Source organism: Drosophila kikkawai, chromosome X, assembly GCF_030179895.1.
Source record: "Drosophila kikkawai strain 14028-0561.14 chromosome X, DkikHiC1v2, whole genome shotgun sequence".
Lineage (NCBI taxonomy): Eukaryota > Metazoa > Arthropoda > Insecta > Diptera > Drosophilidae > Drosophila > Drosophila kikkawai.
Genome location: NC_091733.1, coordinates 23,237,181 through 23,254,151, shown reverse-complemented (window position 1 = coordinate 23,254,151; position 16,971 = coordinate 23,237,181). Strand labels below are relative to the sequence as shown.

The 16,971-nt window shown below is 39.7% G+C and overlaps 2 protein-coding genes across 2 annotated transcripts; one reads left to right on the top strand and one right to left on the bottom strand.

The window, feature by feature from the left end:
* The first annotated feature begins 4,110 nt into the window (after positions 1-4,110).
* On the top strand, positions 4,111-5,959 carry Inx7 (innexin 7). The gene is made up of 3 exons (XM_017167137.3): positions 4,111-4,483; positions 4,670-5,379; positions 5,457-5,959. Exons 1-3 carry the CDS (start codon positions 4,250-4,252, stop codon positions 5,860-5,862), a joined length of 1,350 nt encoding a protein of 449 aa, XP_017022626.1. The 5' UTR covers positions 4,111-4,249; the 3' UTR covers positions 5,863-5,959.
* A 6,179-nt stretch (positions 5,960-12,138) lies between these two features.
* On the bottom strand, positions 12,139-12,964 carry bou (glycosylphosphatidylinositol anchored membrane protein boudin). Its single transcript, XM_017167139.3, has one exon. It carries the CDS (start codon positions 12,867-12,869, stop codon positions 12,402-12,404), a length of 468 nt encoding a protein of 155 aa, XP_017022628.1. The 5' UTR covers positions 12,870-12,964; the 3' UTR covers positions 12,139-12,401.
* Between the last annotated feature and the right edge of the window lie 4,007 nt (positions 12,965-16,971).

Below are 16,971 nucleotides of genomic sequence, written 5' to 3'. Positions count from 1 at the left end.
TCTCTGTCGCGCTAACTCGCTCACCCGAGATTCTTTTTCTTTTCTACCTGTCCCCGAAGAAACTATCTCAATTGTAAATTAAACATTTCAATCCACGAAATGCGGCTTATCTTGGTAAATACTAATATATGTACATACATATAGCCTATATAGTAGTCCTCGAGTGCTTGAATTCGATTGTACAAGAGCATTAGAGCAGTCTAGGATGTCGTAATTCTCGGCTAGTTTCAGTCTTCCAGTATTTCCACTGATAAGAAAAAAAACTATAGAAAAAAACAAGCAAGGGTGTTATAACAGCAAAGATCTGGACTGATATGGAACATAACAGATCGGAGATTGGGAATTGGGAACTTGGCGATGTCTGAAGGTTCCACTTGACTGACATTCAGCGAAGAGGAACTTCGTAGTGTCCAAGGTTTTTTCAGGGTTTCGTGAGATAAACCCAAAGAGAAAACAAAAAACAAACACTGTCTAGCAGGGTTTATGGGTTATTTCCGTTTTGAAGACATAAAAAAACTAGATTTTATGTTAGATCTTAAGCTGGACTTTGATCTAATATTATTATTATATTATATATTGTATTATTATTTATTTCTAAAATCATCTAAAACCTAATAAGATTTAAATACATAACATATAATTATCTGTGTACATTAAAGTTAATGAATAAAATTATTAAATTTAGCATATAAACGCCAATTTGAGTAAAATCGCAGAAAATTGATTTATGATCATTTTTCTATTTACGTAAACCTGCCGCTAAATAGACTCACAAAAGCCGATGACTTGATTTATATTTTTTTATCGGCAAATCTGAGCTCGGAACAGGAAAATATAGCCCCGCGGGAAAGATGTAAATTATTTGTGCAAAATAAAACATAAATAAACGACCCACGCCACGGGTCTCTGGGTCCTCTCTCAATCAATAAGTATTATTGACATTGCAACCTGAGAGACGGGCGGCGATCGACAATAAAAATCTGTTATAAAACCATTAGGCCTATATGTGAGAGTATATACACATATGGATATATCCCTAAAAAAAAAAGCGACGACTACTGTCTGGGCTATAAATAGCGCCGGACTGAGAGCTAAAGCCTTAATGGCCTATAATAAATCATATTGGATCCAAATCAATCCCCCATTTTCTGTTGTCAGCAGAAACATGTCTCAAATTTTCGCACAAGTTATAAAATATTGCTAAAAAAATATATGTATATATAAATATACATATATAAGAAAGGAGAAGTTGGGAAAATCTTGGGACATGATAAGACACAAGCCCAGGAATAAATGTTTAGATAAAGTTTGTTTTGATCGGCGATTGGCTTGAATTCAGTATTGTTTATGTCAGTATCAGTATCTTTCACACGCTGCACAAAGAAAAATGTTACTTAAAGATACATCATCAAGGAAGTCAAAGATATTATTTAAATATTTTTTAAGTACGCTTTTTCAGATGAAAATGTATTTAGAAAAAGCCAAAAGAAATATAAAAAAAGATATAATTCATATCTGTCTTTACTTATTTATCTCTTTTTATTTATATATTATCCATATTTTATTTATTAATATTTTATTTTTATATTTATTATTTTTTTATTTTTTATTTATATATTCTTTTTCTCTCCGTGTGCGATCGTCATTTCCCGCTGGTTAATTAATTTGCCTTAGTCATCCTCTGGCGAGCGAAATCGAACATCAACACGTCTGAAAATTCGCCGAAAAGTTGTCTGCGTCACGCATTAAAGACCCGAAGAGAAAGAAGATACAGGCCTCATTCTGAAGATACTTTTCCCGTGGGAGCGCGCTTATGCAACTTGAGAGCAAGCTCAACGCAAAATGGATCTGTGTTTATTTGTTTTCAAGCTGGTTGTCGCCAAGTATCGCGTGGATACTCAGATACTGGGATACTTGATTTTGGTTTGCCTAATCAATTGCTGTGGCGGCACAGCATCAAAGCAAATAAAACCCAATGAAATAAATACAAAATTCTAAATTACAGATTGTAGAGAGTATATATAAACCTTAACCCTATAAAAAAAAAAAAAAAACTTGAAGAAAATACGCTTAAATATGCAAAAAAGTGTTTGGAATATCAAGAATGCTTGTTGACAAGTCAGCTTTTTGCTGGCATTTACATAAATATCGTATTGCAATCGGTTTAATTAAAGAAACTCTGATATGACTTCTCTATAAATGTCAAAAACACTTGTCAGGCAGTAATTACGACTTGAATTGGGAAAGACTTGAGACTTGACTTGACCTAAAAAATAAGCCTTTTAGCGGACAACAACTTTTCAATAAATGAACGGACATTAAACTTTGATATTTGATGATTAGAAAGCTAAACAAATGTAGTTTTGAGTTGAATGTAAAAATAAATTTCTATAATTTAACTTAATATAAATATTATAAAATTCTTTTAGCGTTGAAACACTTTCACTTTTTCAGCTAAATATTTATGGGCTTGTGGCTTATGGTTGTATATATAAAAAAAATATAGCTTATATTCATATATATGCCTGGTAATCAAATCTTTCGCCGAGGGTAAAGTGCTGGGACGCCTTGCCTGAATGGTTCGAATTTCGTTTTCATTGCGGTTTGGCTTTATTTCAATTTCAATGCAAAATCGCCTTTACTTCTATATATCTCTTTGTACCTGTATCTAGAGCAATTCGACCGATATTCGAATTTCGTATCCAATGAATCAATGAACTTTCGTCACAAAAATAATCATAAAAAAAGAAATCACCACAACATAACAACAATTTCCAGCGAAACCCTAGAGGAGGAGGAAAATTCGAGCCGCCGCCGTCGTCGTCTTGGCCAGTCAAGCGGCTAAAAATGTTGCAATTACTAATATATACGGTCTCTGGTTACGCACGCCGTCTATATCTGAGAGGTCTATCTTATCCGACCACGTTCGCCACTTAAGCGCTCAAGTAATAAGCACCGAATGCGACGACCAAGTCGGGCCACTAAGATAAGCAACAGATATAGATACTTGGCAACTGATAGTACGGATCTCTGGGCCGACATTCTGGGTCCCCAAAAAAGAGGCTAACGAAACCGGCATTGTCTTTGGGGGATTGACTAGCAGATAAGATTGTGGCCGCCAAATATTTGAAATATTATTATTATAAAGTTTTGGGATCCCAAGTCTGATTCATAGGCAAACACTTGAGATATCATCCATTTTAAGATCTTAAATACAGACTCGATGTGGGTCAATTATTTATTATTCCATAAAATGCTGAAATACTCTTGATATTTCCATTATACAATTCCAAATACTCATGGCAGTATTTTAGGAACTGCAAATGTATATTTGCAATCTCTGGAAACTTCAATTGGAGGCTACTTGGCAATCCTTCTTTCCTTTGAGTCACATGTATTATTATCCCCTGAATCATTTGTTTAGTGGAATGCCTATATGCCTGTTTTTGGATCTCTAATTAAGTTTGCTCTGGGTTTACTCATTCTCTCTCTCTGTCTCCGATTCCCGCTCACCTTCTGGGTATAATTTTGCAACCAGAGAACCCGGGAGAACCCTGGAGAACCCCAAAAGGTTCAAGCCATTCGGCTTTTCAGTAAGCCACTTGCCGAAGGCAAAACGAAGTAGCCATAAGAGGTAGTACTACCCAGAAACTTGGATTGCTCACAGAGAGAGAAAAAGAGCGAGATACTTGATACACTGGGCAAAAAAATCAATTGAAATGTTTTTTAAAAAGGTTCTACAAGTAAAACTGGCTCTTGAGAAACCCATTTTCCTTTCAAAATATATTTACCAAAAATCTAGACTTTGTCTGTGATATATCCAACATAGTTTCCCTCAGTGTAGCTGTACGTACACCCAGTAGGTTCTCCCCTTTTGGACAACTCTGCATTAAACTCAATTAAATTGCTGATTTGGCGCTTCTCCGGCACTGGGCTACACTATCTTATCGGCTATGGCCGTCTCTCCTTGGCCAAAAAGAGAGCTCGATAAGACAGACGCCAGCCGGAATGGAAAACCCTCTCCCGAAGAATACGTAGAACGGAGAATTGTGATTTTGGAGGGGGGATACGGCAACCCGGAGCTGAGTATCGAGTCGCGAGCCTTGCAGTTGCGAGGAGCTAGCCGCGACAAGCGGAGCGCACCCAAATCCATCCGACACCAGAACATTTCTTTGTAATCTTAACCGAAAGCTAAGAGATCCAAAAAAGCGAAATCGGAACGCGGAGATAACACACCGGCGACGGCACAATGCTGAACACCTTCAGCTCGGTGAGGCAGTACCTCAAGTTCGATATAACGCGGGTTGTCATCGACAACATCGTGTTCAAGCTCCACTACCGATGGACCTTTGTAATGCTCCTGGTGGCCACCCTGCTGATCACGTCGCGTCAGTATATCGGGGAGCATATTCAGTGCATTTCCGATGGTGTCATAGCTCCGGTCATCAACACCTTTTGTTTCTTCACGCCGACCTTTACAGTGGTAAGTGATGGGGTCACCTTTAAGACCTTTGATTTTATCTAATCCAAAATTGGAAAAAGGGTATACCCCGACAGTGATAAAGATCTCAAGGGTTTGGGGTCACTAGAAGCAATAAGTTCTCTTAGGGAACACAAAGTTACCCTCCGGAATACCTTTTAGTTATCACTTATCTTCACCCCCCACTAGGTGCGTGACCTGAACCACACCGCCTTCAAGCCGGGCAGCGAGCCCCCCGGCATCGGGCACTATGATCCCGAGAAGCACACGATCAAGCGGCATGCCTACTACCAGTGGGTGCCCTTCGTCCTGTTCTTCCAGGCCCTGTGCTTCTACATACCACACTTTCTGTGGAAGAAGTGGGAGGGCGGTCGGGTCAAGGCTTTGGTCTTTGGCCTGCGCATGGTGGGTCTCACCAGATACCTGAAGAATGACAGTCTGAGGATAGGAAAGCTGAACATACCATCCATGGCCGAGGCGGAGGAGCGCATCAAGGACATTCGGCGAACGATGATCGATAGGATGCGTTTGAATCAATCCTGGGGAGCTCACTTGGTCTTTGCCGAGATCCTGAATCTGGTGAATCTTTTGATACAAATCACCTGGACGAATCGGTTTTTGGGTGGCCAGTTCTTGTCCTTGGGACCGCAGGCTCTGCAGGCCCGGTGGTCCAATGAGGTGAGCATCTTGGACCTGGTCTTTCCCAAGGTGACCAAGTGCAGGTTCCACAAGTTTGGTGCCTCCGGATCGCTGCAGGATCACGATACGCTCTGCGTCATGGCTTTGAATATAATGAATGAGAAGATCTACACAATTTTGTGGTTCTGGTATGCCTTCCTTCTGGTGGTCACCGTGCTGGGCCTCATCTGGCGACTGTTTACGCTGTGTTTCTACAGAAAGTAAGTTGGTATATTGAAACAGAGATATCCCCTCACCTCTGTAATATCCTTTGTAAACCTTCTCCTCCCTGTCTTAGTGTCACCTTCACCCGCTGGTCTCTGTATTGGGCAAAGCCCGGCAGACTGGACGAAAACGAACTGTCTGCGGTGATTGACAAGTGCAACTTCTCCAACTGGATGTTCCTCTTCTTCCTGCGTACCAACCTCTCCGAGTTCCTGTTCAAGAAGGTCATCTACCATTTGGCCAGCGAATTTCCCAATCCCGACCATGAAAACGACATCAATGCTTATCGAGACCTGGGCTCAGCGCCCCCCTCATCGTCCACCAAGATCCGATATCCGGATATCAGCAGTCTGGACACTGTGGACTCGCCGCTGCTTCATCTCCGGCACCCGGGCACGACCACAGTGGGCAACACCACGCCGCCCAACGGCGGGGGCCAACTTCCAAGCACTTCGGAGATGGCCAAAATGCCTGTTTAATTTAATTTATTCATTTCAATTAACGCTAGGCAATTAATTATTCCCCTTGTTTTTTTTTTTTCATTTTATTGTTAAATATATTTATTTTTAAGCGACACTTTGCTTTGTTTTACTGCGATTTAAAGGCAACAGGTTTTTGGGGGCCAGGTCTCAAAATGGCCGACAGCGTACGGTAATTTCTCGTTTGGTATTTTAACAAAAAAAAAAAAAAAAAAAAAAAAGAAAAAAAATCGTTAAAACCAGACACCTTCAGAGGGGGGCGTGGGCGTGGCCTTTTCGAGTGGCGACTGCGGTTTGGTGACCCAGTTCAAGCCATCCGCTGCGGTTTTGAAAGTGTTTCTTGGCTGTCAGGCCGAACCCAGTAAAACTGTCTAGCTGAGTGCCTGGGTCATTGTCTCTGGCCCCTGTCTGGGAATTTTCAAAAGGTTTGCAACAGAAGATCCCGAGATATCTGCGGTCAAACTCCACTATCTCTGAGTATAGTTGCCAAGGAATTTTTGAATAATTTGTAATAATAATATTAATGTTTTAATAAGTTATCTGAGAAATCTAGCGAAATTTCCAAAAGTTAATAACTTGTAAAAATATATAAGATTTTAAAATAAGTTACACAAAGGAAATTCCAACCTCGAATTATCTGGGCCCAGCCAGGTAAGTGATGGACTCCGACAAGATTCTTATCTTTTTAAGACATGACATATGAGACATGTTATTGTCTTGAAATCAAAAGATCCTGAGTGTTGCAGATAACCCATACACATATATAATAAATAGTGTAAAGATGCCCGATAGCGAACACAAACTGAGCCAAGGGTAATCACTTAATCAAAGAGGTTTCCTTTGACTCACTAGCTAGATAATTATTTAAAATATAAATATAAATAGTAATTATAATACTTAAAAATAAATATACATATAAAGCATTTAGTAGGCAAATATCTGGGGGGCTTAGTAACTCTGATTCCCACAGATAACGATGTACATGCCATTCTCAGATTTAACACATTCCGCTTTGTCATAGCCAAGTTCATATTTGGTTAGTTTATTTATTATTATTTGTTTTTTTGTATTTTTCAGCAGAGTTATCAATTAGTATGAGCAGCTTTTGGGGCCGACACATTTTGCACTTGCTTTTGGCAACTGTTGCCAAATCGGAGACGTTGCCCCACTCGCTGCGAGGTGTAATGGCAAGCTAGTTATGACACCTGCCTGCCACCGAAAGTGGCAGCTAAGCAGTCGAAGCCATCAGTTAAAGCCCCAATGAGTTTGCGTCTGATTATACACAGAGGATAATGCTTAATTTCTATTTAATATATTCAAAAGGATTTTAATTACAAGAAATACTATAATACATTATAAAAACAGCAATTTTAAGTACTCTAATACTGTAACTTTCTCCTAATTGTTTGACCTTTGAATATAAAAACCAAATTTTATATTTAAATCTAACAGCATCTTAATATTAACATTTCTTCCCTGTGTAGTTAACAAGATATTGCTTTGATGGTTTGCGGTCAATGCCAACTAGATTGGCGGCGAACACAAAAAGTTCAACTTTCAAACGGAACCCCGGCGACTCTCCTCCTCCGCCTCCTCGATCTTGTGATAGTGGACGACAGGGGGAATATCTCTGCCTCGGTCTCAATCTGTATCTAAATCCAAGTCCGAGTCTGGCTACGATCAGGTTTATTTCTTGTCGCCTTTTGTCTCGTCTCGCGCGAGATCTCCATCTTTTTTGGTCAGAACCAACTCGATTTGGGTCTGTTCTGCTTTATTCTCGCCTGCATATCAAGTGATTTCTTTCGCTTGACCAGCAAAAAGAGCCCAGCTCTTGAATATAACAAATAATAAATAATGTGGCTTGGCGGCACTGTCACTGCCCTGCGATTGTGATTAGAGTTGGTAGGCTATGGGATGAGGTTTGTGGCTATTTTTAATTTTATTTGATTTTATTTTTGAGAGATATTTAATATTTATTTAAATTGGATGCATTTTAAAGGGTTTTCTTTAAAATAAAATATAATGAATGAAGAAAATAATCTCTCCAAGAAGTATTTAAATTTTTGTATAATTTAATAAGCTCCGAAAGTGTAAAAAAGTATTTACAATATTAATAAATAATATATATAATAAATATTATTTTAAATAATTATTATCTCAGTAAGCTCACAATCAATTTATTAATATTAATTATGATTAAATTAATTAATATTATTAATTAACAAATAACACAAGACCTTGTATTTCTTTATAATAAATTAAAATCACAAATTCCCATCAGTTTCTAGGAATAAAAATATCAACCAGTTAGGATATTTAAATATTCGACTTTGGTGAGAAGACAAAACATATATTTTCCCCTTTTTTGGCATTGTTTTTTGTTGCCATTGTTATTTCTACCCCCCGCTCTGGTGAATGACCGTTAACATTTATGAGATCGAAATGGACTTTTGGCTGTCTCCGTTTCTCGTTTGGTTATGCCAAGTATTCTTGTTTTGTTCTTGTTGGAATTCTTTTGACTTTTTCTATTGAGTTGTCTGTGTTTTGAGTCAGAGATTGTGTCTATAATGTTATAGTTATAGCTCTGAAATTTGGTATAGAACTTAATAAAGGTATATGGAAGCATTGTCAAAGTTACAGAAGGACCTAATTTACCCCGTAATCGAAATAAACCTCGTCCCGTGATGCCACATACTGTGCAGTCTAGACTTCCCCCCTTGAAAATACCTTGGCAATTATCGAAATTTATCCAAATTGAGGCAACAATTAACACTTGTGAACTTTTGCAGCTGCCTGGAATTTCTATTTCATTTCATTTCATTTTTTTTTTATCAAAATCGAGGGCCTTTGGGTAGCTTGCTCTATTATTATTATGCCCTGGCTGGAATATTTGTTGCCAATAAATTGTATGCAATTGGGACACTTGTTGCATACATTTATTTGCCAATCTCTTGGCATGCAAATTTATTTCAATTGCATTTAATTTGTGCGGATTAGCAGCAGACACCGCCGTAAGCCTCCCATTGGAAGGGGGATCCTGGGAGGCGAAGTACACGGAGTACACACGGTCCCCCAATTATATGAGACAAGTCCCAATTTGTGGCGATTTATTAGCAATTTAGAGAAGTTCTGTCTCGGGCCTCATTTGCTATTCGAATTTGGGCACAGTTTTTCTTTCAGTATTTTCCCGTAACTTTCTACCACGTGATTGGGGTTTAAGATAATTGTCTACGGTTCTATATAGATGTGGGATTTAATTGTGGCTTATAGATAGGGATATATGTATATGATTTAGGGTGGGATATAGGAAGCTTTCTTCTATATAACTAAGAAGCTTAGGAAACTTCTGGGAATATCAAAGAAAATTGTGTAGAAAATCTAGAATATGTTTGGGGAAAATTGTTAAGTATATAAGAACTATTTAAGAAAAATATTTAAAAAATATTAACTGCATAAATTATTTGAATGAATTTGAAATAATGAGGCTGAGGTCTAAAAAAAAAAAACAAACCACCCAAAAGTGGGAGCAATGTTTACCCTTGAAAACTTTTTTTTTTCGTGGAAATCCTCTTCTCATTGAATAAACTTTCCCCCGTGTGAACGACCTTCGCTGCGACGCCTCGCTGCTGGCCATTTTCCGCATTTTCCACCAAACAAGGAAGCCAAGCTGGCGTTCTTTGTGCTCCTTTGTGTCGTCATCTGGCGAGTCCTTGCTTTCTGGCTTCCGCGAATGACGCAAAAATCTCGACGCGTAGGTCAGTTTTGAGTGGGTTTCCCATTCGGATTTGAGTCCGGAGAATCAGGAAGAGAATCGCAAACAGGAACAGGATACAGCTCTCTCTCTCTCTCTCTCTCAAGCGCTCTTACTCTCTTTGCCTCGATTTGATGGGTGGGAGAGATCCACCCCCAAAAATAAGGACTCATGACGCAGCATTCGCGTCGCAACCCAAGGACTTTGGCAGGAAGCAAACGCGAATGCATTTTCCATTTGAATTTCATGAATCCAGCTTGGATTTTCAGGGTTGACCGCTTTGTTTTATAGGGGTTGTTCCTTCTCTGTTGCCTCTCTCTATGCTCTATCTTTATCCGCCACTCCTGCTGTATCCCGCTTTCTGGCACACACACATTTGGAAATCGCTGGAAAATACCAGAGAATATTCCAAATGCTGCGAGTCTCTGTGATCTGTAATTTATTTATATTTTTCTGGTTTTCTGGTCTTGACAATGACCTTGAACATCTGGCAAGCAGATAGATCTATTTCTGAAAATTCCCTATCTATATCTCAACATATTCCTATATTTAAATAGTAAGGAAATCCCTTACAACTTTGTTTACAAAACTTTTCCATCAGTTTTTAATGCTATTGACCCCTGATAATGAATTTTAAAATATATATTTATAATCACATGAGTATCTTATACTCACGCAATCGAGTAAAGAGCTTCCATAATCATCGATGACCAAAGCCTGGACATATGGTATATAGTATGTATATAGGAAGAGTTGGGCTTGACGGCGTAAGCCCACCTTTCAGTGGGGATACATTTTAGGTGTCACTCACATTATTCCATCCCATTTAACACCATAACACCCCTCAATCAACCTGTAAGCAACCTTCGTTCCTATCTCAAATGTTCGTTTCGAATAAAATGGAATTTGTTTTTTTTATTTTTTTTATTTTGTTTTCTTTCCTCCCCTGGAAATCTTCCAAAGAGGAGGGGTGTAGAATTGGAAATTGATAGGAGACAGGGCAAATGTGACAGTTGAAATGCTGATAAAGAATCGACACGATGCGATTAAAAATTGAGTTCAAAGAAGGTCTGGGATGCCTCTCCTTGAATCGGAAAAAATCATACAAAATAAACTGAACATTTCTATTATTAATAATTATTTAATTATTATTTATTAAAATGTTTCTTTTTTTAATTAATTTTTATGAATAAAAAAATGCCAAAAATGCTTTGAAATTAGCATACTAAATTTAAAAATTTAAGAAAATATTAATTTCAATTTAATTTTTTCCCATATGTACCCTATATATTTTGGAGATCGTTGATCTCCGGTTTTATTGTGTACATCATCGTTATGGTGTAGTACTTATTATTCTGGTTCTTGGCTCTCTGTCACCGAGATCGGTGGCCAGCGCGAATTAGTGTCGCATGTCCAATGATGATAGCGCCTCAAGGCGCTTTCAATTTAAGCAATTACGCAACTGTCCGTCCGCATGTCCGCTATGTCCGTCCGTTGAACTGGGAGTACGGGCGTTTGGGGTCTACGGCAGCCAGGTTGCGCGCTCTCTTTGAGCTTAATTAATCAGCCGCAAATTGAGCTGGCTTAAATGATCTCTCGTCCAATTGCCAAACGGAGGAATGTCAAATCCAATTCCGATTGATTGCGTTCGCCGTTCGATCGGAGGTCACCACATCTCTGATCTTCAACCGCACACGGGACGAAATATTTAAAATAAAGTCTATACCTTGATTATTTTTAAAATTATTAGTATAAAGGTAACTGATCAATAAAGTAAAGAATCAAGATCACAATGGTTTTAAAACATGTCCCATTTCATAGGGTTTAAAATTCATTTCTCTATGATCTCTGCCTAAAATTATTCCAAGTGTATTACCGATTCCGTGGGGAATTCAGAACTTGGAACTCAGACTTCAGATCTCACGTAACTGTGTCACAGTTGCCGATTAAAGATCTGACTACTTGAGCACTCAAGGTGCTTCTCGAGCAGGTCCAAAAAGCATTGAGGGTTGCACCATTTTGGGGCAGCATCGTTTTAATCGAGGATTCGATTATTCTTTAGATGCAAGGTACCTATAAATGGTATCGTATTTATTAAAAATAACATTTATTTCCATTAAATCTTTAAGAATTTCCTGAAATGCCTAACTTTAAAAATCAAAAACCAAATCTACATGAAAAGCTTATCTTGTTCATAGTTTTTTTTTGGGTATCAATCAAAAGACCTTTATAAAACTTTTACTAAGATATTAAAGTAACTCTTGGCTTTCCTCTGATCCTTTCTTAAAAATAATGGTGAAATAATGTCTACCTTCTTCTAGAAACTAATTCTCTACAAAATTCGAAAAGCACTCAAATTGCGCAAGCGTGGCCTGGAGAGAGTGAGCGAGGCAGAGGCAGCGAAAAGAATTGAGTGTGTGAGAGAGAGCTGTCGCCAGGTGAGCCTCTGTTCCACCGCCACGCGTTCCTCGCTCTCGGCCTTCGTTTCAAGTCCAGCTCGTTTCAGGCCCGCAAATGAAAACATCTTTTGTGTTAGGTTTTTCTCAATTCTTTTTTTGTTTCTTCTTTCGTGGCTTGTTGTTGTTTTTTGGTGTTTTTGTTGTGATTTTCTCTATACTAGATTGTGTGTGTGTTTGCTTGTGTCAGTTTCTTTATTACAACTTACAATTAACAGAGGCTTAAGGGCTACGAAAAAAAAAAATTATTGTGATGCGGCGGCTTCAGTGTGCGTTGTTTACAAAGCTTTGTTTATTGATTGTCCCGCTCTCACGCTCTCGCTCCATCTCTCTCACCGCGCCCATGAAGTGAGAGGGAGCAGCGCCGCTGCTGCTGCTGCGGCGGCCACACCCCACATACCGTTGCCCACCGCAGCGGCCCCATTGCAACCGTCCGTGTCGCACGTGTAGATGCAGCTACGATAGTCCATGCGGTCACCCTTGTTCCGCACATAGTCGCAGTAGTTGCCCAGATCCTTGGAGCTGCAGAACCGCTTGGCCCCGATACCGCCCTCGAAGCGGCCCACGTGCTTCACGCAAAACTGGGCGCCATGGACGCTGGAGCAGTTCTGGGGCTGGATGTCCGGCTCGTCGTAACGCTCGAACCACTCGCCGCACTGGAACGGCTGCTGTGTGTCGCTCGTGTCGCACACGTAGCAGTCGATGGCGGCCACCGTGGGCATCCGGAGGCTCAGCAGGCCCAGGAGCAGGAGCAGAAGGAGGCTTCCCGTCATAATGGGAGGGCGGAGAGAGGAGGTCATTGCGTCACGGGCTAGTGGTGTCTAGGGTATAGAGTATCGAGTATTGCTTTAGTCAGCGTCGTCAGCAAATGCCAAGTCCGTACTGGGACTGAAACGGCGCTGCGACTTCGCTTCGTTTCCACCGTTCCATTTCGTTTCGATTCACTCACGGAGGGGCCCACAAGCGGTCTACGGGCGAGGGGGATGGCGGGCGGGGTAGTGGAGAGCAACGCTAAAGACAGAGAGCGAGTGGAAGCTGGCCAGCTTGGCTCATTTCTAGCCAGATCTAACTGGCTGCAAAGGTCAACGGTAGGTCACCTGGGTCCCCCATCGAATTTCTGTTTTGATTTTTGAAGTGTTTTTGAAAAATGTAAACACTATAATTTGAAAATTTACATAGTTATTTGAGTTTAAACTAGTTTTAGTGGTAAAAGATACTTTTGCAGGTCTGTTTTAATTTTCATAATATTATAGAGATTACGAAAATTGAAAACTACACCTAAGGATTAACTTTTGTTTGGTCATTTCTGTTAAAAAAAAAAGTGGAGTTGTAACATGTTACTTCAAATAAACCCATTATTATATTTATATTTATTTTATTCTTATTTAAAAGCTTTCGCTATATTTAAGATCCATCTTATTCACCGGACTAAGATCAGTTGACCGACATATTGCTAATATCTAACATTCAACAGATTTGTAAAACTTCAGAATACTGAAAATTTACCACTACCCATAAATATTTAAAATTTTAATTCAACTTCAAGTTAAACGTTTTTGGTAATACATTATAGCCCAATTCAACTTGGCATCTCTGACGTTGACTTGGCTCTCTCTCTCTCTCTCTTGTTTGCTGTTGGCAATGGAAACCGGTTGCCAGGCAGCAGGGTTAGGGCTAACTCCTAGGGCTAGCTGGTCTATCCTATGGATACAGCTATCGTATGTCCTGCGCTGGCGCCCTCGTTATCGTCAATCGGCTATCGGAGCCGGGGTTATCACTTATCGGTTATCGGTGCTGACCCCACCTGAAACTTGTTGTGCAGCCAGCAACAGGTAAGGTATTTTGTACGTGACGCTAGCGAGCAAACACGCTCACATAGAGAACGAGCCGCGGCCACAGATACAAAGATACAGATACACAGATACAAAAGCAGCCGAGCTCAGCTCTTTGTTCTTCTCTGTTTTTGTTTCCCCCACCTGAGGTCTTCTGTTGGCATTTTTGGTATGCTTTCTTAGGTGGTTTTAAATACCCTCCAACCAAGCGGGTAGAACGACTTTTCGAAGCGTCAAGCTGATAGGGGGACCACTTTTCGAAGAAATTTTATAATAATAAATATAAATCTGGTGAAGTAAATGGGTGTTTGAAAGATTTCCAAATTTCTTATCAGAGGTGCCTTGGGAATACAATGTGCGTTTTAGGGTGTTCCAAGCTTCGTTTCCCCAAGGTGCCCCCCACAATCTGGTTCTTTTTCCGTGGAGTGGGCAACTCCAAACCAAACGAGGGCATTCAACTTCATTCTGCGCTTCTCCCACTGATTCTTCCACACGTTTCTTCCATTCTTCGCGAAGAGAGAAAGAGCACGGCCAAAGAACTGGCATTGTCAACCGATCAAGCCTGATCCGAGCCCACCACCCTCCGTCACCCAATCGTTTGAAAAGAAGCCAGTTCAAGCCAAGCCCACGACTTGGTAATTGAAAGCCAAGCCAGGCTTTCTTGTTTTTGGACCCATATATACCCGTACTTTGGAATGCACGGCTCGTGGCCAGAAGGGAGAACATTTCACAACGATCACTCGTGTGTCCATCATTGAGTCATTGCTGCTATCCACACTTGTGGAAACACGAATTTCCACCTCATTATGGCCTGAACATGATCTTCATGTTGGGGGGGGGGGTCATTAAAGACCGAGATCGGGGGAGGAGCAGAAAAAGTCAAGTGCTATATGCTACATGTTACTTGGGGTAGATCTCCGGGGCATTTAAATGTCTCTAAAGATCGTTTTTCAATTAATTTCTATTGCTCTATCGCGGGGTAGAACTCTGGCGGAATGCGAGGAAAGATCTCTTAGCGATAAGTCATTGTACTCTTTATGTTCGTCAAATTGATCGCTTAATGACCGATTTCGAAAGCAGAGTTGGGCATATGTAAAACAATTGAAGAGGCTACAAAGGTCAATTAAATAAAATGAAGAAATACATTTGAATGTTTATTGATGCATTCTGTAGGAGATAAATGGCTCGTAAAATGGTTTAACATTTATGAACATCATAAAGATTTTAGGATACTTTGTAAGATTTTCAAATTTTCAATATGCTTATGATCGTACGTATAATCCTATATGATTAGTCTTTTCAAGTGCACAAAATGGAATACTTCATTTGCTTTAATGTTTTTAAAAACGATCATTCATTTCTGGGTTAAGGATCGCATTATACATAACTATTAGGAACTTAATTTATAGCTGATATTTCCTTGGGAAATTTTAACGATCGTACCTAGAGATGGTTCGATGGCCTTATTTCCCCTCGTTTCCTCCCGAAACGAACTCTATTTTAAGCACCTCTAGATGATTCTTTTGCCTGCCTACGTGATGAATTTCCCGTACCGCGGACATTGACGATCTTCGAGTTCTTGAAAACAGATGCTCGGGCTCAGGCTATATATAGAATTCTTGGGATGTTTCACGGGATGCTAGGGTCCCGGGCTTGCAGATTTGCCTTGTGTCTTCCACTCAATTCCTTAAGTTTCCCGATCTCCCGCAATATTCTTTTGATAGAAACAATTTTAAAAAATATGAATATTATTTATTATTCTTTTTAAGAGATCATGTTAAGTGTAAAATAATTGTTAGCTTTTATTGATCTTTATAGGACCCGATCTTCCATATTTTTCTCTCTGTGTAGAATGGGCCAGACATAAAAGGAATCTGCAACCCCCTCTTTAATGCCCCCTCCCTCAATTCAGCCTCCGTCTGTTTTTTTCCCCTCCTCGTCTTCCTCTTTTATTTGCCTCTTTTAAGGAAGCAACCCAAAAAGGAAGTGGCAAAAAAAAAAAAAACAGGAGCAGCTGCTGCAGATGAGCGAGTTGCACAAATGAGTGAGTTTCTGGCATCCTCTCCCCTTGAGAGAGCAAGGAAAGAGAGTCTCTGAGTGCGGGAGAGAGTGAACGAGTAAGGACGGTCCATGTTTCAGTTGCAACACACCTGAGATTAATCAACGTCGGCGGTTCGTGCTCCCGCTCACGTACAACCATCGGTATCGATACCGCAACGATACCTGGCCTTAATGGTAGCGAGGGGGCGTGCCCAGAGGGGCGGAGGGTCGCGTGGTTAATGGCCAGATTGCGACAGACGTGACACTTGGCCAGGTGAGGAGCCACCAACGATACCGATACCTTCTTTACCTTTGTCCACCTCACGCATGTTTTTTGGTACAATCTCAATCGTGGGTACAGTTTGTGGACTATAATTATTACTTTTATTTATGTTAAATAAGTAACAGTTGTATAAATTTAATTAAAGTTTTAAAATAAAAATTTTTTTTATAGAAAATAAAACATAATTTTAGGGCCAACCATAATTAATTATTTATTGTTTAAATCAAAATTTAAAAACGACATAGGTAAGCCAAAAATGCCTCAATTTTAATTTGGAAAGCTGTTTTGTTTTAGTTTTTATAATGGTAATAAAAATGCATATAACATTTTTAGATTTTAAAAATTAAAAATTTTAATAATTTTTGAAAATTTTAATGATGTAACCCCTTATAAAATTTTGAAAAATCGACAAACTTGTGAAAAATTGTTTTTTCTACTGGACATGGCCAGTTCGACTCGGCTGTTGATGCTGATCAAGAATATATATGATTTATGGGGTCGGAAATGACTCCTTCCCTGTGTTGCAAGCTTCTGACTAAAATTATTATATTACAATTTTTTTTAAATATACCTAGTAATCCTGCAAAGACTTTACAATTACTTCAGAGTGTTTCGCCTGGTTAATGGATCACCCACGGGCGTGTGGGTTGTATCCCTGATCGTATATTGTATCCATAAGACCTCCAACTCCGGACAACTTCAAACTTCAATCGGGGCTCCATTTACTGGCTTCTCATGTCCGTGGCA

Coding starts and splice junctions, on each gene's coding strand:
- bou (XM_017167139.3), bottom strand. CDS start 12,869: ATGACCTCCTCTCTCCGCCCTCCCATTATGACGGGAAGCCTCCTTCTG.
- Inx7 (XM_017167137.3), top strand. CDS start 4,250: ATGCTGAACACCTTCAGCTCGGTGAGGCAGTACCTCAAGTTCGATATA. Junction 4,484..4,669: donor TCACGCCGACCTTTACAGTG/GTAAGTGATGGG, acceptor ACCCCCCACTAG/GTGCGTGACCTGAACCACAC. Junction 5,380..5,456: donor ACGCTGTGTTTCTACAGAAA/GTAAGTTGGTAT, acceptor TCCCTGTCTTAG/TGTCACCTTCACCCGCTGGT.